The 22347-nt window shown below is 55.5% G+C and overlaps 2 protein-coding genes across 8 annotated transcripts in view; both read left to right on the forward strand.

The window, feature by feature from the left end:
• The first annotated feature begins 2133 nt into the window (after window positions 1-2133).
• On the forward strand, window positions 2134-14603 carry SLC4A9 (solute carrier family 4 member 9). Its single transcript, XM_034066959.1, has 20 exons — window positions 2134-2387; window positions 4257-4417; window positions 4627-4776; window positions 4905-4966; window positions 5041-5198; window positions 6695-6782; window positions 7034-7188; window positions 7777-7893; window positions 8112-8286; window positions 8534-8667; window positions 8782-9053; window positions 9721-9776; window positions 9866-10048; window positions 10168-10281; window positions 10859-11020; window positions 11215-11393; window positions 11612-11684; window positions 12937-13005; window positions 13815-13988; window positions 14373-14603. Exons 1-20 carry the CDS (start codon window positions 2134-2136, stop codon window positions 14601-14603), a joined length of 2967 nt encoding a protein of 988 aa, XP_033922850.1.
• A 1068-nt stretch (window positions 14604-15671) lies between these two features.
• The window catches only part of ANKHD1 (ankyrin repeat and KH domain containing 1), a 102581-nt gene continuing 95905 nt past the window's right edge, over window positions 15672-22347 (forward strand). For all 7 annotated transcript variants that reach the window (XM_034067141.1, XM_034067143.1, XM_034067142.1 and 4 more), the window contains exon 1: window positions 15672-15947. In XM_034067141.1, coding sequence (XP_033923032.1) covers window positions 15672-15947 — 276 coding nt within the window. The remainder of the gene's footprint in view (window positions 15948-22347) is intronic.

A 22347-nucleotide genomic window follows, 5' to 3' on the forward strand; every position in this document is an offset into this window, starting at 1 on the left:
CAGCATCTTGTGCTCATCCTCAGCAAAGGCCAGGGAACACTGACTCCAGCCCTGGGTGGGCACAGGATCTCAGCTCACATCAGGTCAGCCGCAGCCCCTTGCCTGGCTCCTCAAAGCCAGGTCCCCCACTGCCTGCTCGGGCTCAGCAAGGCATGATTACATATTGCTGCCATTGTTGTTGGCGTCTCCAAGGAATACCACCGGATTTGGCCACCCCCCCCCTGCTCACACCCTCTTTCTTGCTCAGACTTGACTTTTGCAATTGTTTGCTGGATGTTTTTCCTTCCGCCTCCTCCGGCCATCAGCAGCCCGACACACTGGCAGCAGAGCAAGGGGGGTCAGGGTGGCCTGGGCGAGAGGCTGTGTGCCTGGTGTGTCCCTGAGGAGCTCTACGCTGTGGCTCCTGGAAAGGTCCCCACATGAGGATGGGCTTTTCCCCCTGCCAGTGGCACCAGCAGCGTTTGTGCCTGACCTGGCACCTTGGAAAAGGGAGGCACCAGCTCACGTCAGCACCAGGGAGGATGTTGGCACAGAGGGCTGGCATCTGGCAAGGGAAGGGGTGACAGCTGTCATTCCTGCCTGGATCCTGCTGCCTGATCCCTCTGACTGCACCCTGCTGCCAGCCATGCACATCCTCTGCTGGGGCAGCCCCATGGCAGGGAGAGACAGATGGACCCCTGGGAAGGTTTGAGTGCCCTCAGAGCAAACAGCCCAGCAGCATGGGGCAGGCAGCTGGGGAATGAAAGCTAAGGGAGAGGAGGGTGCCAGGCTCCAGCCCCATGGGTAGTGTCTGTCCCCCGCAAGGGTGGCACATGGCAAAGCAGGACTCAGATGTAGACCCCAGTCACCACCTCAGCCCCAACACTCCCACCCCCTGCCACTGACCTGTCCCCTCTCTGTGCCTGGGAGTCTCCAGTGAACCAGGGATGTCTTAACCCAAACCCACTGCTGCACAGCTGTGGGATGCATTGGATGCCTTCACCCCTTCTGCTTGCACTAAAGGGGGGCAGGATGAAGTAGCTGTTGTGTCTGGGACTGGAAGGGGCCCTAGGAGTCAGCTATGGGACAGAAGATGAGGGGGGAGGTCGGTTGTAGCTCTGGACAGTGAGGTTGATGTAGAGAAGTGTCTCCCCACTTTCCCCAGGACTGGATCCAGCACCATCCTCTCCTGAGCCTCAGCTCCCAGCCTGTCCTCCCCGAGGCATGGACCAGCACCGAGGGACCAAAACGTGACTCCTCCGTGGTAGCCGCTGGCCCTGTGCCGGCCTGAACGTTGCCTGGGGCCGGTGGGTTCCAGCACAGCCTGCCCGTACCGGGCTGGTGTTTGTGTTGCCTGCCACCGTGTTTGCACTGCACACAGCTCGGCTGTTTGTTTGCACAGAGCCACAGGAGCCAAGCCCGGTGCTGGTGCTGGTATTGGTGGTGGGCATGCTGCAGGCAGAGCACGTGCAGGCTGCTGCTTCTCGCTGGTGGCACCGTACTGGCCGTGCCATCTCCCCATTCTAGTCAGGGCAATGCAGCTCTGCCCGCATCCTTCCTCCTGGCACATGCTGCAACATCCGCTGCAGCCTATGTGGTACTGTTCTCACGCCAGGATGGCCAGAGCTCTGACGTGCTCCCAGCCCTTGCCATGAATCCTGTCACCGGCAGCCCTGTTTTACCCCACTCTGGATTTGCTCAGATGTGACACATCCCTCCCCAGCGCACGTCCTCACATCCCCTTTCCCAAGGCGACTTGTCATGGGGCCATGCCGTGGACACAGGCACCGATGCTGCCTGGGGTTTGCCTAACCATCCCTTCATCAAAGCCTTGTGAGGTGCAGGAGGGTTTGGAGACATGCTGCTCCCCATGGACCAGTGCAGATGGTCTATGCGGGTTGCTAGAAGGAGGCAGGGGCTTCCACTGGACTCTGGCCCAGGCAGGTGGCTGTGGTGCCAGGAGCCAGCTACACTGGGACCCCTGAGTGGCCCTGGTGTTGTGAGGTTGTTGTTTTGGGCTTGGCTCCCGTGTACTGGTTTGTGGCCAGTTGAAACTGGTTCACAGGTTTTATAAGGTGTGGGATGAGTGGGATCCTGCAAGTGCCGACAGCTCCGGAGGGAAACCCACACGTGTGGCTGTGGGTGCTGGTGGCCATGCGAGCCCACATGCCTGGGGTGGATGGCATGGCTCTCCAGGCAGCAGATGCCAGCTCACAGACCAGACCAGAGGAGGGGAACCATGAAGCTCCCTGTCAGGTTTTCAGCTGCAGCATCTTTTCCTCCAGCACAGCCCCAGCAGCTGCCTTGCAACAGGAGGATTGGAGAGATACTGCCTGCCCACTGCTCTTCATCCAGCTCAACCAGCTCCTCAGCACCCCAGCAGGGGTGGAGTGGAGAGAGACGGCCAGGTAGGTGATGCTTTGAGAAGCCCAGCCTTTCAAAGCATTAGGAGATGCTCTGATGGAGCCCACAGCATCTTTGAAGGCTGGTGGTTCCTCACATTAGCCCCAAAGCAGAGCTGCTCACCATCCTGTGCCCATAGCAATGTGTGCACTGCTGGTGCTCTGCTTAGTGACTTATTTCACAGGAGAGGGCAGGGTGTCAGCAGGGCACAGGCAGTGATCCTGTATGGGCACAGTGCCCTGGCTTCTGCTCATCCCTTTGCTGCCTTTCCAAGGCTCCAGCAGCTTAGCTGAGGCTGGGATGGTGCTTTGTTTCTGCCCAGATCTGGTTGCCTGGCAGGTGTCTGGAGGTGATTGGATGGGTAGGTCAGGGCAGGTTGGCTGGGGATGATGGGGACCAACAGGGAGGAACCGGGGCCAGCTGGTGTAAAGCAGGAATATGGCTAGGACCATGGTTAGTAATATGGCTACACCCCTCACTGTCCTCCACAGCTCAGGAGGGGAACAGGGATGTGGGCTGTGAGGGCCTGGAGGCAGAGATGGGTCTGTCTAGAGGGTCTAGGAGGGGGCAAAGCCAAAGAGCTGTGGCTGTTTTAGATCCCCCAGCACCTACCCCTCTCCTTGCAGCACCCTGCTGTTGGCAGCAGCCAGCCCTGCTGTGGAGCTGCCCCATGCAGCATGCCCAGCCACCTGCAGCACTGCCCCCACCCAAGGGGGCAAAGGGAAGTTCTGTCTGCACCCGGCAGTCAAATACTGGGCAGAGCCCAAGCATGGCGAACAGCTCAAGACATTTCTGGTTTGACTCTGCTAATAGCAGGCTGAGCCCCAGCCCCTGCACAGCATAGGGACAGGTGGGTTGGGAGCAGCCCTGCAGAGAAGGACTTGGAGAGTCCTTGTCACTTGGGTGACAGGTGGGACATGACCCAGCTTCTGTGAACACCTGAGCCCAGAATCCCCCCATGTGCTGGGCTGCACCCCCAGAGCGTGAGCAGCAGCTCAGGGAGAGGATCCTGCCCATCTGCTGTGCTCTGGGGAGACCACCCCTGCAGCCCTGATCCAGCTCTGGGGCAGCAGCACAAGAGGGATGTGGAGCTGTTGGAGTGAGTCCAGAGGAGGCCATGGAGATGCTGCAAGGGCTGGAGCAGCTCTGCTCTGGAGCCAGGCTGAGAGAGCTGGGCTGGGGCAGCCTGGAGAAGAGAAGGCTCCTGCAGGGGAGACTGTACTGAGACCTTTCAGCATATAAATTGAGCTTATAAGAAAGACAGAGAGAGACTTTTTACCAGGGCCTGTAGTGACTGGACAAAGGGCGAGGATAAATTTAGGTGGACACGGGAAAGAAATGTTTTATGATGAGGGTGCTGAGGCGCTGGCACAGGGTGCCCAGAGAAGCTGTGGCTGCCCCATCCCTGGCAGTGTTCAGAGCCAGGTTGGACACAGGGGCTTGGAGCAGCTGCTCCAGTGAATGGTGTCCCTGCCCATGGCAGGGGGTTGGGCTGGATGGTTTGTGAAGGTCCCTTCAAACACAAACCCTTCTGTGATCCTGTGACTGGTGAAATCCCCTAATCAGGGGATCAGGGCAAAGTGTGGGTCAGCAGGAAAGGGGATGTGACCCCTGAGGCTGCCCTTCTGCCTCTGCTCCATGAACCCACTGCAGCCCCCTCTGAACCCCCAAACCTCTCTCTCTCTGTGCCAGTCCCATGCCAAACTCACGGTAGACCCAAGCTGCAGATCCCACTTCCTGACGCAGGGCACAGCACTGCCTGCCCCAGGGCACAGCACTGCCTGCCCAGGGCACAGCACTGCCTGCTCCAGGGCACAGCACTGCCTGCCCCAGGGCACAGCACTCTATTCTGACCCACACATCTCCCCTGGCAGGTGGATAAAGTTCGAGGAGAAGGTGGAGGATGGTGGGGAGCGATGGAGCTCACCCCATGTCCCAGCCCTCCCCCTGCACAGCCTCTTCCAGCTCAGGACGTGCCTGCAGAAGGGGACTCTGCTCCTGGACCTGGATGCCCCCAGTTTCAAGGAAATAATTGGTACATGGGGAATGCAAAGGTCACCTCCTATGGTGGGCTGGTCTCTATAGATCTCTATATTTATGTGTAGCTATACAAATGCACTGATGGACGATAGGCAGGTATCTTGTGTGGCTGTTTGCTGCTCCACCAAACTGGCCTTCTCCCTCAGCAGCCCTGCAGCGGGCAGCAGTCCAGGGGGACTCAGGGCTCTCCCCATCCCTTTGCAGACAAGGCTCTTTCTGGACAGCCCGAGGGAGCAGAGCTGCAGCCAGAGCTGCGGGAGCGCCTGGCAGCCCTGCTGCTGCTCCAGCCCCGGCACCAGCACACCCAGTCCCCACTGCAGCTGCTCACCCAGCTTGGCCTGGCTCCCTGCAGAGGTAGGCACATGAGTGGCCACACGCTTGTCACACCAGGCATCCTCCATTGCCACAAGCAATACAGTCACACATGGCTGCTGGCTGTTCCCTTGCACATATATTCTGCTGCTTGTTGCCTTTCTTTGCAGGAAAGGCCAAAAGCTGGGCTGAGCCTGGAGCACAGCTCTCTGAAACACCTCTTAAGGAGCAGGTAAGGCAGGATGAAGCTTGGCTGAGAGCAGCTGCTGCATCTAGGTGCCTAGCACTGCATCCCTTTCCTTGCAGCTGAGAAACCGGTTTAAGAAGAAGGTCCCACCAGGCTCTGAGGCTGCCCACATTGCTGTTGGGGAGGTTGAGTTCCTGGAGAAGCCCTTCACTGCCTTCATCCGCCTCAAGCAAGCAGTGGCACTTGGCTCACTGGCTGAAGTCGCTCTCCCCAGCAGGTAAATGGAGCATGGCTGAAGGCCCTGCACTCCTCTTCATCCCTGTCCCCACTCCCACCCACCCAGGACAGGGCTTTGCTTGGCAAAAGCAAAGGGTACAGCACCTATTGCCACACACAGCTCCAGAACCTTGGCTCACTACTCCTCCTGCTTTTCCCAGCTCCTTAGGAGCATCCTGGGATGGGCTGAGAGTCTAGCATCTGCTGGGAGCCTGGGGGGGACGTCCCCTGGGTTACCTTCACCTAACTCTGCATTCACTGTCCTTAGATGGATGTGGGTGCTTCCCATGTGCTGTGCCAGAGCACAGGGGCTTGTGTCTGGGAAGAGGCACAGGTTTGCAGGAGCCTCCTGCCATCCTGCTGCCCATGACACACTACCGAGGGCTGGGGTGGCTCCTGTGGCACTGTTGGTGTAGGGGGAAAGGGGCAGGGCGGGAGGTGTTCCTCCATGGTTGAGGAATATATCATCTGAAGCCTTAAGGGGGAATGGTCAGTGTGCCCCTGGAGCTGAGCACTTCCTTAGGGAGCGTGTGCAGGAGGCAGGCAGGGATCAGGAAGGACATTGCCACCTCCTGGTCACTCTGCCCAGAGCACCGGTCCTCCTGGAGCTAGATGGAGCAGGACATCCATCCACCTCTAGGTGGGAGATGGGTGGCAGGTCCCCGGGGGACCCCTAAGGGTCTTGAGTGGCTCACGACAACCGCTTGCCCTGTATTTTCCTTCCCCAGACGAGAGGGGAAGGAGAGTTTGTCCCTGCCCATCCCTTTGCCCTGGTGATATGCACTTTGTCAGCCACCCTGGGCTGTCCCACTGGGAACAGCCACCTTTCCAGATCTACCTCTCACCCAGGTCCTTCTCTAGGATCTTAAGGTTTTCCCATTGCCTTTCTGAATATGCCTAGGTGAGAGCAGTCCCAGGTGGGCACCATCACCTCCTGACCCCTCAGAGCAGGCTCCAGGAGGCCTCCAGCACCAATGTCGCATGTGAGGGCTGCACTGGTTCTGTCAAACCACCTTCAGCCCCCTTCATGCTGAGTTTTCCTCCTCCTCTGAAGGTTTGCCTGGGGTACAATCGCTGCAGCCTCAGGGTACCAGGATGGTAACTGGTTTTGCCAGTTTTGAAAAGGAGTAGTGGGTTTGGTTAAGTATTTGGATGGGCTGTCCCTCTGCAGACCACGTTATTTTGCAGGACCCTCTGAAGGGTGAGATTTTAGCCACATTCCTTCAAGGACTCTGAGCCCTCTTTCCAATCTCCTCCATATTCCTGGCAGTCCTATCAAACCTGCTACCCCTGCAGCCTGCAAGCTCTCCTCCTAGTGCTAACACTGCTGCATCCTGCCTCTGAGCAGCATTCCCATAAGCAAGACCCCACAGACAGCCCCATCCCAGCTTGCCCAGCCACCATTCCCAGCATCCCCACAGCACCATGGTCTCCCCTGGGAGAAGCATCCCCCAACAACGAGGGGGCTACATGGGAGATATTCTGTCCCACCCACAGGTTCCTCTTCATTCTGCTGGGTCCCCAAGCCAAAGAGAAAGCCTACCATGAGGTCGGCAGGGCCATGGCTACACTGCTGACGGATGAGGTGAGCCTGCTGCAGCATCCATGGGTGGGATGAGGCCATGGCTGAGGACATCAGGGCTCCTCTCAGAGGAAAGGGTGAGCTGTGGCCTCCCTTGCCCAGGATAACAAAGCAAAGTTCTGGGGTTGGTCTGTAGGATGCTGGTGCACCTGGTGCACAGAAGTAGATGGGTGCCTTTCTTGGTGATGGCTACAGAGTGGGAGGAAGGCTCCGAGCACCCAAATGGTGGTAGTTAAACCATGTTCTCCCCGCAGCTCTTCCAAAGGGTTGCCCGGCAGGCTGAGCACCGAGGGGACCTCATTGCAGGGATGGAGGCATTCCTGGATGAGCTGACAGTGCTTCCTCCAGGGAAATGGGACCTCAATGCCCGAATCCCTCCACCAAGCTGTCTGCCATCCCTGCATAGGAGGTAGGCTGGAGGCAGGGACCCACAATCTTGGCCAGCCCCTCTGCAGTATCCCATGTGGAGACCTCTGCCCATGACAGTGGAATCTCCATCTCCTTGGGGATGAAGCCACGTAGGAACCAACCTTTGCCCTCCCAGCCAAGACCCTCCGACTAAACCAATGAGCACAGCTCTGGTCCCTGCTGCTGTTAGTCCTGCTGTCTCACTGGGGAGGGGTTGGCAAAACCACCCTGGATGCCCTTCAGGCAGGAGCTGCTGGGAATGATGAGTTTCAACACTCAGATGGGAAACTCATCCTCAGAGCTGCACCCCTCTGTCTCTTTCCAACTCCTCCATGAAAGACAGTCCTGTGAGGTCTGCTCCACAGCTTGCTGGAGATCATGGTTGGGTTGGGACCAAACATGAAGGTCATAGAGCTCATCCTCCTCCTCCTGATGTTTCTCCTCCTCATTATCAGGGGACGCATGAGGTCCTCCCATCCCTGCTTGCACCCCTGTCCCCCCTCCATCCTCCACGTCCTCTCATAGCATCCCCTAGATGCAGCTGGCTCCTCAGGGCTCCAAACTTGTCTCATGCTCTGCTCTGCCACAGGACTGCAGTGCACCCACCAGACCAGCAGTCCCACAGCAATGGGGACACGGCAGCAAGAGGAGACAGAGCCAACCTGGGGCACCCATGCACTGGGGAGGAGCTGGAGAGGACAGGCAGGTGGGTGCCTGGAAGGATGCGGGAGGTGGGATGTGCAGCAGGATGCAGGGTTCTGAATTCGGGGCAGCACGTTGCCTCTCCCCAGCACATGGGGCCACCATTTCCAAAACCCTCTGTGCTGGTTCCAAGGGAAGGGACTGTCCCCTGCCCTGCAGCAACACTGGGTGGTGATGGCCAATGTAGGGGGGCTGCTCTGAGATGTCCCTGTGCTGCCCCAGGCTTTTTGGGGGGCTGTTGCAGGACATCCGGAGGAAGGTGCCATGGTATGGCAGTGACTTCTCCGACGCCCTGCACCCCCAGTGCCTCTCAGCAGTGCTCTACATCTACCTGGCCACGGTCACCAATGCCATCACCTTTGGGGGCATGCTGGGAGACGCCACTGCCAACATGCAGGTCAGTGCAGCCATGGGGTACCCTGCACCAGCACTATGGGTCTGACGGGTGCCCATCACTACCTGGTGAGCCCCAGGGCATCCTGAACATCACCTGCATCCTGTGCCCTTCCATGGCCTCTGCAGCCCTTGGGCACTGACCCTGAGCACCAAGGGAGGTGTGGGCAGATGCTGCAGCTGTGCAGCTCATGGGGACAGGCCCAGGACTCTTGTCCCCTGGTGCCTGGCACCCTTTCCCTGTGTTTCAGGGGGTGCTGGAGAGTTTCCTGGGCACAGCTTTTGCCGGCTTCATCTTCTGCCTCTTCTCTGGCCAGCCCCTCACTATCCTGAGCAGCACTGGCCCCATGCTGGTCTTCGAGCGCCTCCTCTTCTCTTTCAGCCAGTAAGTGCCCTGCTAGAGATGGCTCCTTGGGGCACTGTCCCCTGGCTGGGGCACAGGACACCTTCATGGCAGGAGGGTGTCACTGTTGAGCGTTGGGGTCACCCTTCCCACCAGGGACCACAGCCTGCACTACCTGGAGTTTCGGCTCTGGATTGGGCTCTGGGTGGCCTTTTTTGGTGTGGTGTTGGTGGCCACCGAGGCCAGCCACCTGGTGCGGTACTTCACCCGCTTCACCGAGGAAGGCTTCTGTGCCCTCATCAGCTTGATATTCATCTACGACTCCCTGAAGAAGATGCTGAGCCTGGCAGACACCTTCCCCATCAACTGGCAGTACCGGCTGGACAACGTCACCTCCTACAGCTGTGTCTGCAACTTGTCTAGCCCCGGTGAGCCCAAACAGCCACTGGGCTGGTGGGGAGCAGGGGGCGGCTGCATGGGGCTCCACTGGGACCCAGCCACCCAGCTAGATGGGAGGTGCTGGAGGAGGTGGTGGCTCAGGCTCCTTGCCTGCCAGACCACATCAGCACCTTCCTTCATTGCTCCATGCAGTCTGTCCACCCATCCCTACCTCCTGGCACTGCCCAAGCATTGGGCAGTGCAGTGCCAGGAGCAAAGAGAGCTTTGATCCAGATCCCGTGGCTCTGGAAAAGGGTATTCCAGGGGCTGGAGGTGGGCAATTGGAAGGTGGGTTTGCAGTGTTGGGTTTGCACTGCTGTTTCTAGCCCAGTCTGTAAATCAGAGGGTGTTCCCTAGGGCCTGAAGATGTGTCCACACTGACCCTGCACTGGGTACCAGAAACACCATGTACCAAAAGCACCAGGCCGGGGCCAAGGGTGCTGCTGGTGCTTCATGAAGCCCTTCACGGGAGCTTCCCCTTTGGTGTTTCCTGAGCATCAACCAGTGCTGGGGCCTCAGGAGTCCCATGGGGCCCCATCCAGCACCCTGAGCACTTGGGGAAATCCTGGGGAGCCACCCTGATGGCAGCACAGTCCCTGTCATCCCTGAGGGAGTGTGCCCGTGGTGCTGGCACCCTGACCCCCCCATCCCTTGCAGGTCACAGCTCTGCAGGGAACAACACACTGCTCCCGTCAACCCTGGCCCCCCAGCAGGTACAGCCCCAGCTCTCAGGCAGGTAGGAGAGGGGCTGGGGGTCCAAGGTACCCATGGCCCCTTCTTGCCACCCGCCCTGTCCCTGCAGCCTTCCATAGCCCCCACTGGGCTGAGCAGGAGCCAGTGCCTGGAGTGGGGAGGGCAGCTCCTGGGGACAAGCTGCCAGTACGTGCCCGATGTCACACTCATCTCCTTCCTGCTCTTCGGGGGCACCTTCCTCTCCTGCTCTGCACTCAAGCGCTTCAGGAGCAGCCGCTACTTCCCTGCAGGGGTGAGCATCCTTCAGTCACCGCTCCCAGGGGTGTGGGGATGGCTCTGGGTGGGCACCCAGGGTGCTCTGAGCCAGCCCCTCACCCTGGGCAGCCCAGGCCAAGATCCCTCCATCTGCAGGTACGGAAGCTGGTGAGCGACTTCGCCATCATCCTGGCCATCCTGGCCTTCTGTGCTGTCGATGCCACCCTGGGCCTGGAGACTCCCAAGCTCCTTGTCCCCAGTGAGCTGAAGGTGCTGATGGGGTGCTTTTGCAGGGGGTGGGTCTGTGCACCCCACAGTAGCCATCCTGCCATGTTGCTGCTGTTCATGGGTCCAGCCCTATAGGGATGCAGGTTATGCCCCAGCAAAAGATGGGGTTGAGCTGCAGCAGGTCTTATGCTCTGTAAACAGCCTGGCTTGGTCCTGCATTAACCACGTCATGGTACAGCTCACGCTGGAGCGGGAGCCACAAGCTCAAGCCCAGGCTTGGGCTCCCCACCCTGGGTGTGGAGCGCGGCTGGCAGCACCTCAGAGCAGCCCGTGCTCACCACCACCTCCTTGGACTTACCATCATCAACACCCAGTGCCATGTCCTTCACCTGCTCCTCAGGGCACGTGCCCAGCTTTTGGCTTGTGATGCCCAAGAGCAGCTGCCTGCTCTGCCTTAGGGTGGGTTGGTGGGTCACACTGTCCTGCATCATCCCCAGGATGAGGGAGGATGCCCTTCCTCTCCCCATGTGGAGCACCCCTGGGGCTGGTCATGTCACCTGGATGGGCTTCAGACCCTGCAGGCAGGTGAGAGCTGCTATGATCCTTCTGCTCTCTGCAGCCCACAAACCCAGAACGGGGCTGGATCGTCTCCCCCTTTGGAGCCAACCCATGGTGGGTCTGCCTGGTGTCTGCAGTGCCTGCCGTCCTTGTCACCATCCTCATCTTCATGGACCAGCAGATCACGGCTGTCATCCTTAACCGCAAGGAGTACAAGCTGCAGGTGAGTGGGGACATGGGACAGGCAAGACTCAGCCAACAAGGAGGACCCAAGTACAGGCTGAACCCTAAGGGTCTTAGCACAGCCAAAGGGAGAGCAGCACTGACCCAATGGCAAGGTGGGCAGACCCCACTGTGCCCCTCTGATGCTGCTGGGGAGATGCCCCATCCCCAGTTCTGCCGCCTCTCTTGTTGCAGAAAGGAGCAGGCTTTCATCTGGACCTCCTGTGTGTCTCCCTCCTGATGGTCGCCACCTCTGCCACTGGCCTCCCCTGGTATGTCTCGGCTACTGTCATCTCCCTGGCGCACATGGAGAGCTTGAGGAAGGAGAGCGCAACCTCAGCCCCCGGCGAGCACCCTGAGTTCCTGGGCATCAGGTACACGTGAGCCCAGGGACCTCCTGCCTGTGGCTGCAGTCAGGGGACAGGGATATACTCATGCTGCCCAGCAGAGCTGGTTTGGTGGCTGCTTGTGTTTCCCAGGGGGTGCCATAGTTCCATCAAAGCTGAACAGACAGGAGACCCTGGGGAGAGCAGGTGTGGGCTGTGGGCTCCTGGAGGACCCAGGCACCCTCACATCAGTTCTGTGCCTGCAGGGAGCAAAGGCTGACAGGCGTTGCTGTTTTCATCCTGACTGGACTCTCTGTCTTCATGGCACCCATTCTCAAGGTAGGAAGCCTGGTGCTGGGTTTGTCCTCTTGTCCAAGACAGGGGGCAGCCATATCCTGTAAGTCTGGGAGGTTTCTGTTGTTCATCCTGTGGATCCATCACAGAAGCCTGGCTGGCAGGCACATGGAGCTGAGTGCTGTGTGGGAAGGGGCTGGGCGAAGGGTTTGGTGGGAGCACAGCAGGACAGTGGGCACAGCAGCACACTGCTGCCCATGTCAACCTCCACATGGGCATCAGGTCCCTTCCTGTCCCTAAACACACCCACCACCACCCTCCGCACTGCCCCATGGCAGGGTGAGCCTGGCTGGTGTTGGCTCTTGTTGCCTCTGCCACATTAGGCAGAGCCACCCCAATACACCCTGGCCACATCTGGATTACATGGGGCAGGAGGAAGTCCCTTTACCTCTGTTCTCACCTCTGAGGATGACCTTGTAAAAAAATTTGATGTGGACCATCACAACATCATTACCTCCAAATTGGAAAGATATGGGATTGATGGATGGACTGTTAGATGGATCAGGAACTGGCTGGATAGCTGCATCCAAAGAGGAATAGTGGCTCAAAGTCCAAGTAGAAACAAGTGTTGGCCCTCAAGGGTCCCTACTGGGATCAATACTATTTAATATCTTCATCAATGACATAGCCAGTGGGATCAAGGGCACCCTCAACACATTTGCCAAGCTGAGTGGTGTGGCTGACATGCCTGAGGGAAGAGATGGGATCCAGAGGGACCTTGGAGGACATGGGCTCATGTGAACCTGAGAGGTTCATGAGGCCAGATGCAAGGTCCTGCAGTGGGGTTGGTGCAGCTCCAGTATCAATACAGGCTGGGGATGAACGGGTTGAGAGCAGTCCTAAGGAGAAGGACTTGGATGGACTGGGGGGTAACAGACAGGATGACCCAGCCGTATGTGCTTGAGCCCAGAACCACCCCCCCCCCCCCCCGAATGCTGGGCTGTATCCCTAGAGCATGAGCTGCAGGTCAAGGGAGGAGATTCTCCTCCTCTAGTGCACTCTGGTGAGACCAGAACTTGGTGCATGTTTCCCCTCTCTGAGGACTGCAAGTCCCCACACAACCAGTGTAGCTGGGAGCAGGTCCAGACATTAAAGCCCTTGAAGCCATGAAATTAAACTGGGCTGCTGGAAATGAAGGAAGCAAAAGCTGCGCGTGAGTTTTATGCAGGGGAGGATGCTCAGTGATAGCAGCCCCACGGCGAATCGCACCCCACTGACCCTCACCCCTGTCTTGCAGCACATACCAATGCCAGTGCTATACGGGGTCTTCCTGCACATGGGGGTGGCAGCACTGAACAGCATCCAGGTGAGCGGGGCGGTGCTGGAGTGCTGGGGTGGGGGGGGCGTTGGGGGCTGGCTTCACACCCACTCTCACTGTGCAGCACAGCCCCTGTGTGATGTGCAGCCTGGCACAGGGTTTAGGGGGACAGAGCAACCTTCCTGGTGCAGATGAGATGGGAAGGGAGGTGTCTGAGATGCTGACGAGCACTGCTGCACTGATAGAACAGTGGCTTGGGAGAAGTGGAAGGACCAGTGGATAATCCAGGCTTCCTCTCAAAGCCACAGGGATGTCCCCATCCAAGAGCTGCAGGCAGAGATGGGACTTGCTGGTCCTTTGGTGCTTGCATTGCCACTGATGTACCAGCTCTGTTTCCCTGCTGAGAAACCCACAGAGAGGAAAAAAAATCCCCACTCCAGAAATATCTACCTTTTTTTTTTTTATTTTCCTCTAAATGGCACATTTCCCTTGCAATTACCAAGCTCTGGATGACAGGCTAGGAAACCCCCTCACTGCTTCAGTCTGCTTGGGGAATCCGGGGTTGAGCTCTGGCAAAGACAGCAGTTTCCTGCAGGCAGGGAGGGGAATCAGGGGTTGTCATCTCTTAGTTAACCCTGTAAGACCAGCTTGAGTCCTTTCTAGATGCCTATTTGGGGCGATGGACCCCTTGTCTTGCATTCACACTTGCCCATCACGGTGTTGGCCAGTGCAGCTGGCAAGAGGGCTGAGCTGTGGAAATAATGTCAAACCTATCCAACTGTGGGCCCAACAGGTAGATAGATGGGTGAGAGCTGCCTGCAAGCTGGTGTGACCCACACTCTGTCCTCTTGCTACAGCTCACAGACCGTGTGTGGCTGCTCCTGATGCCAGCCAAGCACCAGCCAGACCTTGCCTACCTCCGGCATGTGCCCCTGCGCCGGGTGCACCTCTTCACCATCATCCAGCTGCTGTGCCTGGCTCTGCTCTGGGTCATCAAATCCACTGTGGCTGCTATTATTTTCCCAGTGATGGTAAGAGATCCCTTTTAATTGGGCAGCACTGCTTTGGAGCCAGGCTGGGTGCTGCCCACACATGCCCAGAGTGATGCCCAGTGCTCCAGCTGGGCATGAGACATGGATGGGATCACATGCAATGGCAAGGCATGTTTGGGTGTTCAGACCCCCAAGGGCTGCCAGGTCCCTGCAGTTCATGGCTTGGCACCAGTCTTCAGCTACTGGTTTGGAGCTGTCCCTGCTTTGCATCATCCCTTTTGACCAAGGCAGGAGAGGTGACATGTCACCTCGCTGGCATTTACCAGGGGACAGAGGGGACGTGACAGGGACCACACTGCTCGTTGCCTGGTCCCCAGCCCCAAGCACTGTGCGATGCTGACCCATGATTTGCTCTGGCCCCAGCTGCTGGCCCTGGTGGGGATCCGGAAGGTGCTGGAGCGTGTGTTCTCCCTGCATGACCTGAGCTGGCTGGACAGCCTCCTGCCTGAAACTGCTAGGGGGGATGCAGAGGTAAAACAGGCCAGGAGGCAGAAGGAGGATGGAAGCAATAGCGAGGAGGTGGGTGATGTGCTGGGTGCTACACTCCTCGCAGCCACCCCTGAGTGTGCTGGTGCGGGGCTGAGCTCGGCCTGAGCCAGGGTACAGAGCTGCCTGGTGGGAGGGCGGTGAGCCCTGAGCCCTTTTCCCTCTCCCTCCAGTGTGAGCTGATGCATCGCCAGGGACCAGAGATCAACATCTCCGTCAACTAGGCTGGCAGCTGGGGCGCAGGGCACGGTGAGGGGCAGAAGGGAACCGGGGACAGCCGTCTGCTCCGTGAAGCGTGAGGACCGTAACCCTCACCGGGGGCTGATATGACCTTCCCACCAGCCCGGCCCGGGGAGCACCTCGCCCGCAGGCCCCGTCCCCCCTGCTCCCGGGGACCCTCAGCCCCCTCCCAGCCGCCCCCTCCGATCTCTTCCCGTTGTCCCCCCTCGGCCGCTGCCGTCGCCCCTCTGGGCCTGGCCGCGGCGGTGACAGGGGCCACGTGGCCGCGCTAGTGACGTCACAGCGGGCGGAGCGGAGTGACAGCGGGCTCAGCCTATGGCGGGCCGCGCTCGGGACGGGAGGGGGCGGGCCGCTCACCTCGGTGCGCGGCGTCCATCGCCGCCCGCGACAGCGGCCGTGGGATCACTCGCGCTGACGGAGACCTTCGGAGGGGTTCGAGGGGGAGGAGGGTCCAGGGCACGGCAGGAGCCAATGAGGTGGCGCCAGACGCCTCGCGTTGTGAGCGATGTGAGCTGTGGCCAATCAGAACCCGCGATTCCCGGATTCGCTTTGACCGGCATCCAGCTCCGCCCGTGGGCGCTCGCGGCTGCGGCGAGGCCCGTGACTGACGTTCCCGGCTGCCAATCGGCTGTCCGGGAGTTGAGGAAGTGAGGCCGGGGGAGCGGGGCCGGGCGAAGGGCTCTGACCGCCTCGGCGTGCGCTCTCAGGGCAGCATGCTGGGAACGCGTGACGTCACCCTGAGTGACGGGAGCCGCAGCCAATGAGGAGCCGCTGTCGGCAGAGCGAGCCCAATAGACGCGGGCGGAGCGGCGAAAGGGGGGGCGGCGCGGCGCCCGCGGCCGGGTAGGGTGTGAGAAGTTAGTGGCGCTGCTGCGGTGCCGTGAGGGGACGGAGACGGCTGGGCTCTGCGAGCGGCGGCGGCCCCACATCAGCGCGATGCTCACGGACGGCACCGCCGCCCCCGTCGGCGACGAGGAGATCGACTCGGTCGCTCCCCGCGCGCCGCCCGCCGCCGAGCCGCCTGCTGCGGCCGGGCCTTCCCCGCTGGGCTTGCGGGCCGTGCGCCTCTTCGGGGAGGCCGGGCCCGGCGGGCCGGGAGGCCCCGGCGCACCCGCAGCTGGGGAGGCCGCCCTCGACTTCAAGCTGGCGGCCGCCGTGCTGCGGAGCGGGGGCGGTGGCGGCTCCGGCAGCGACGAGGACGAGGTGTCCGAGGTGAGCGATCCCGCCGGCGGGCCCGGCCCTCCCCCTCCCCTCTGCCGCTTCCTGACAGGCCCTGCTGCCCGCCGCCCGCCCTCCCGCTCGCCGCGCCGGGCCCGCCGCCGTCAGCCGGGCGCTTGGCGCCTTCCCGAGCGGGCGCGGGGGTCACGGGCCGCACCACACCCGCTTCCCCCCGCGCCGGCCCGGGCCTCTCCGCCGCCATGGGCGTGAGCGGCCGCACCGGAGCCGCGGGGGCGGGGTCCCGGCGGCTCCGCACGGGCAGGGCGGCCCCGGGCCTAGTGCTGAGGCCGGGGCGGAGGGAGCGAGCGAGGGGAGGGGGTCTCGGTACCGCCCCGCCTGCACCCTCCCGAGGCGGTCAGGCCCTCCGCTTGTCGCTGCCTCCCTGCATGCGGAGGGAGGTGGGAAGATGTCTCTCGTGCTGCTGCCTCCTGATCTCTAGGAGTGGTTTCTACTTTGAACCAGGTTTGGAGGGGGAGGTGAGATCCTCCACCCAGCGGAGAACAAAGTAAAGCCTCCGGCCCCCGGAATTGCTGCCCTGGACTCGGGAAGAAAGATACGGGATTCCCAGACTCTGCTAAATTTCTTATTTTTATACATGTATATGTATACACACACGCACGCATACACTTTTATGCAATAGAAATACTTCTTGCTCAACAAAATGGAAGAGGATAATGGAGGTGTCTTCCTTTGATCTTCCAAACCTGCAGAGAGTTTGAAAGGAAGGGTGTGGGGGAGGGACTAGAGCCTTATCCCATCCCAAATGGAACATTGTTGGGTCCGTAAATGTGCATCTACTACTACTTTATGTAGCCTAGGGAGAGAAGATAAAAGGTTTTGTCTGTCACTACTGCCCACTCATCCTGCACCCATGGATGAATCTTACTTCCTTAAGTTTCTGCTTTTAGATAGACTACTTGGGATCACTGTTACCATTGTAGCCCTTTTGTAGCCTTGGTGGAAAGGACAGTGTGGCTAGTGCTTGCAAGCTTGTTGCAGTTCCAATATTTTGTACTTCTGTGCTTCTGCAGGAGGAAGAAGATGGTAGCTGAGGCCATACATACCTGTTTTGCACTGAGGGCCAGGAGTAGGTGCTTTAGTAGGTGTCCATATTTCTTTGGAGGAAGTGGGAGGAGGGGACCCAGCATTCATCCTTTTTTGCCTTCCACTGAGGATCCTCTTCTGTACATCTTTCCTGAGACCCGAACTGTCAGGTCTTATTTGAATAAAAGTGATTAAACTGATGCAGACCTGCATTAGCACTTTGCTTATGATCTCCTCATGGAGTTAAACATTGTGTTAACAGCATGATGTTTAACTAAAGTAAAATTGTGATGATCAGGTAGTTGAGTGGTTGTGTGTGAACCTTACTTGTGTGATTGCTATCCTGAGCACAGGATGATATGAGGTTACATCTTCAAGTACATACCTGTTTCGGGGAGCTGGAAGGCCCATTGTAAATAGAATTGATGAGTTTCTGCTCTCCAAGATGTCTTTTGTGTCATGATTTAATGTGTGTTTGAAGATACTAAAGCAGTAGTTACTGAACCTGGAAGACAATGAGAAATCAGTGTTTGTGGCTCTGTACAAGATGAGCAGGGCTCTGCTTTGGAAGCTTATCCCTTTTGAACCCGCCCCATTATTTAAAGGATGTGAAGATTGAGCAGCTGAGGTGTTTACTAAGCACTCTATTGGTCTTTTGACTAATAGCAAGTATTAAGAAAGGTAGCCTATTAGAAATAATGTGTCTGGGAGGTTGGCATTGAGGTCAAGAAAAAGAAGGGTTTCCAAACAGCTGTTGAAGTAAAATTACTCGTTTGAAAAAACTGGGAAAAGCTTTCTGGATGAAAATATTTAATAAAGGAGAAAATAAAGGTTAGAATAAAAATACTTTGAGGAATTGGGCTAATCTGGAAGCTGAAATTGTGTGGGGAGTTTGTCTGTCTTGTTTCTGGTTGTGGAAAGTAACCTGGAGAAGAGGCATGGGTGGGAGGATGTGTCCATGTCTGTGCATGGTGCTGGACTCTCTCTGAGGGTGAGAGCACCAAGAGGAGTATTGTACGTATGAGAACTAAAGAAGCACCTGCTGCCAGTGGTTTGATTTTTGTTTTAACAAAGAAAAGTCAGTTAAACTCCTGGGATGGAACACTGCAATCCTTGAACAGCACTGCTTTGAAAATCCAGTGACTGTTTGAACTGTGGTCTTGTGCCATGAGTCACTGATCTGGGTGTATGCCTTCAGCTATTACCAGTGAGTGGAATTAGTGAGAACTAGAAGGGAGAATTAAAATAAATAAAGTGAGTGTTTGCCATCCTGCCTTGTTCTGTACTCCTGCCTCTGCTTTTGGAGTCATAAAAATGATGGTATTCCATAGGCTCTGCTGTGTGTCTCCAGTGCTTTTAGGTTTTGTATCTTTGTATTAGTCCAAGTTTAATGTGCTAAAATAATTGGATTAGCCAAAATGGCAAGCTAAGGAGAGAATAAAATCATCAGTGAAGCTCAGGATGAGAAATGCAATGAAGTATTTGTCTAGAGAATGAAAAGAGCAATAGATTTGAGCTTAACTTTAAAGAAATATATTGCATTTCTTGTATCAGATGTTTGAGTAGTTTATGGTGGGAGCAATGTCCCCATTTTACAGGTGAAGACAGGGTACTGTTTGTTCTGCCTTGCAGAACTGGGAGAGAATTGACAGCTTTCTGGTTTCCTAGCTCAGTGCCCACTTATGGGAGTTACCAGGCTGTGGCTGGGAATCCAGGAACTGAAGTGCATCCCATATAAATGAGTTGTGTCAGGTTTGTAAGGTAGAATTTAAATGCAGCTGTACAGAATATTTTCTAGAATTACCAGTTAAAATTATCACATGCAAATAGAGACAATTGCAAGCTGAAGCATGCCTTTGGGCATGGAGGGATGAGGCCAGGAGGCTTTGTGCTCTATGTGAAACAGAGGGCATTTGGAGAAGCTTTTGCCACTGGTTGCGGTCTGAGAGATGAGATGGTTTTGACCTCAGTGTAGATAGTCACCTTCTAAGCTTGATCAGGGTTTGGACACTACCTGCAACTTATTTAGATTGAGATCTTGGTATAATTTTAAGTGTATTACTGCTGCTCCTTGTGAATTTTGATGGCACTTAAAGTGGTGCCATAGCCATGAGCATTAAACAGCCTCCTCCATGCTAGTTGTGAAGCCTGTAGGTCAAGGTGAAGGTGTGCTGGCAGGGTGGTGATTAATAGTGTGCGTAGATGAGGTCCATTGGGTCCTTGGTGCTTGGGGGCTGCAAAGCACAGAGGTTCTTATCAAAAACCATTGTGGTGGGCAACTGGGCTGTAGAAATAGAGACTTGAAGCAGGTGATAAATATGGCAGTGTTAGTGCTAACAGGATTGTGTGGTTTGCTGATCTGTTGTAAATCAAGTAGGAGAAGCCAGCTGTGCTGGCAGAAGTACCAGAGGAGCTTGGAGCTCAGTTCCGTAAGTGGCTTTTGGTGGTGAGCTTATCAATGCAGCAAGTCGCTTGTGTTCTGTGATTCAGGGTTTTGGAGGACTTCAATGGCAACTGGAGCTCACCCACCTCTTGGCTATGGAGTCAGCTCAGCTCCCAGCTTCCCTCTCCAGAGCAGGCTGCCTGCCTCCACCAGCTTGCCTTACTTAAGCCTGTACCTATTGCATAAGCCTCTGGGGATATTTACATAAAGCATAATTAAAAATTAGACATAACCTAGCTCCTGTGATGAGTAGAATTAATAGTTGAATGCCATGCACTCCAGATTCAGTACTTGGAGATTTTGTTTGGGCCTTCGTCTTCACCCCCCCATTAATCTGAGTTCTCTTAATTTTTAAACTGGGTTTTGAATTTGCAGTAATACTGAGGTAGTTGTTTTAAATTGGCAGTGTAGTCTGTTAAAGTCGTTGCTATGTGAACCTGCTGAACATGGTGCTGCTTCTTAAATGACATACATGGTATAGCTTTGACTTCTTAGATTAATCCTCATACATTTCAATTTTTCTCTTTTATATTTGAATTAATATAAATGGCAGCATTCTCTTGACCATAAGGAATAGTAATTAAAAAAGCTGATGTAAATTCAGGTAGATAGTATTAGGCAGAAAAGCCTTTTCTCTGAAAAAAAAATGTAAGTTTCAGTTTAACAGTTAATGTTTTCTTCCTTTGAGCAGCTCTTTCGAAGTGCAAGGATTAAGAGAAGGAACAAACTGGAAAATTCTGTTGAAGAGTTATTCACTGATTAGAATACATGGAGGGTTAATGGATCCAAAGGTATTGAGATGTGATGCTGAAGGATTCAGAAAGCTAATTAGTAGTAGAGTGTTTGTTCATTCCCAGCCTGACTTGGCATCTAATTCCTGGAAAAATCTTGGTAGATATCTGGGTAACTTTGAAAGTCTGGCCTGGGGTAGCTAGCAACAATCTGTCTGGTTGTGGGTAACACTTATTATTCAGTAACCCTCTAAAATGAACTGATCTCCAAAGTTAGGGAACTCCAGTTTCCCTTTAATGCAGCTTGACCCAGTTGAGTACATGACCTAAAATAAATGTCAGCAACCGTTTTCTAATGATAGGTGTAGAAAGTAAAGATGTGAAATACTACTGTGTAATTATATAAATATGTGGTGCTGCCCCTTGGTAAGGAGACATCCACCAAATTTAGCAGAACTTCTATATTGAGTTACAAATTTGCACATAGGTTTCACCAGTAAATTAGTTACAGTGTGGGGTGGGGAAGAAGGGTTCATTTGAGCATTAATGCAAGGCCAGGCTATGGCTGCTAAGCCATGGGTCTTTGTGTTCTGGTTCAAACTGGGGCTACCCAGCTGCTCCCGTGTGGGCTTGACAGTGGGGTGCTCTCCTTGTACAGTCAGAGGATCATGAAATACAGCTGTAAGGACAGCTGGATGGTGCTGTGTTTAGAGCTCAAACCATCCTTGTGATGTTCACTCTGATGAAGGGTGAGTGTGGAGAGAAGGACAATATAAAGTGAGTCCTTCCACGTATGTGGCCTGACCTTTAAAGTTGGGAGCAGTGACATTACTGAGTTGGCTGCTTGTTGGAGGAGTTCAAACCTGGGGTTTAGACCCTACAGGTGAGGAGGCTGCATAGCTTTGATCTTAGCAGGTCATTTGAGTTCTTGTAACATGCATGAAGATTCCTTAGAAGTATCAAGTTGTTCAGGGTAAAAGTGACTCTTGGATTTAAAACAGAGGCAAGTCTGACTTATATGTAAAAAAAGAACCTTTCTTAGGTTTGTTTCTCACTTAAAACTTAATGAAGCTAGAAAAATAACTTGTGCATCTTGTGTGAGGACTATGTGCAGATCTTAGTGTTTAAGTTGATCTGTGAAGCTTCATTCTTCGATAGGGTGTTTTTATTTTCCTTTTGTGGATACTTTATTTCCTACTAGTAACCCTTGTACCATGCAAATACCATCTGAAGTCCTTTTGCTCACAGTATCACAGAATGCTGCATCAGAAGGAGTGTGACCAGCAGGTCGAAGGAGGTGATCCTGCCCCTCTACTCTGTTCTCGTGAGACGTCACTTGAAGTACTGTGTTCAGTTCTGGTGTCCTCAACGTAAAAAAGACATGGAGCTGTTGGAACAAGTCCAGAGGAGGCCACAAGGATGATCAGGGGCTGGAGCACCTCCCATATGAAGACAGGCTGAGAAAGTTGGGGCTGTTCAGCCTGGAGAAGAGAAGGCTGTGTGGAGACCTCATAGCAGCCTTCCAGTATCTGAAGGGGGCCTACAAGGATGCTGGAGAGGGACTCTTCATTAGGGACTGTAGTGATAGGACAAGGGGTAACGGGTTAAAACTTAAACAGGGGAAGTTTAGATTGGCTATAAGGAAGAAATTCTTTACTGTTAGGGTGGTGAGGCACTGGAATGGGCTACCCACGGAGGTTGTGAATGCTCCATCCCTGGTGGTGTTCAAGGCCAGGCTGGACAGAGCCTTGGGTGACATGGTTTAGTGTGAGGTGTCCCTGCCCATGGCAGGGGGGTTGGAACTAGATGCCTTTCCAACCCTAACTCTTCTGATTCTATACTGTGATCAAAACTTAAAAATCAGTGATTTGTTCAAGTACTCTTGTAAGTTTGGGATTTTTTTTGTGAGCCAAGTGCTTGGCTCCAGGGATTATCTTACAGAAACTTTTATCATTGATTCCTCATATGACTTGAAGTTCTGTGATAAACTATTAAATTAGTTTACCTTACAAATTATTTTTTTTGTAGCAACCTTGTATTGTAGTCTATGTTATAAACCCATGCTTCCTCTGAATAAGAGGGAAAAAGGGTACAGGTGAATTAACATTTGGTTACAAGAGTTCATTTAGTTAGAGTTACAGGCTTGTCTGAACTCTAACCTCTTGGTATACCCTAT

The sequence above is a fragment of the Melopsittacus undulatus genome, chromosome 10, assembly GCF_012275295.1.
Source record: "Melopsittacus undulatus isolate bMelUnd1 chromosome 10, bMelUnd1.mat.Z, whole genome shotgun sequence".
In the NCBI taxonomy this organism is placed as follows: domain Eukaryota; kingdom Metazoa; phylum Chordata; class Aves; order Psittaciformes; family Psittaculidae; genus Melopsittacus; species Melopsittacus undulatus.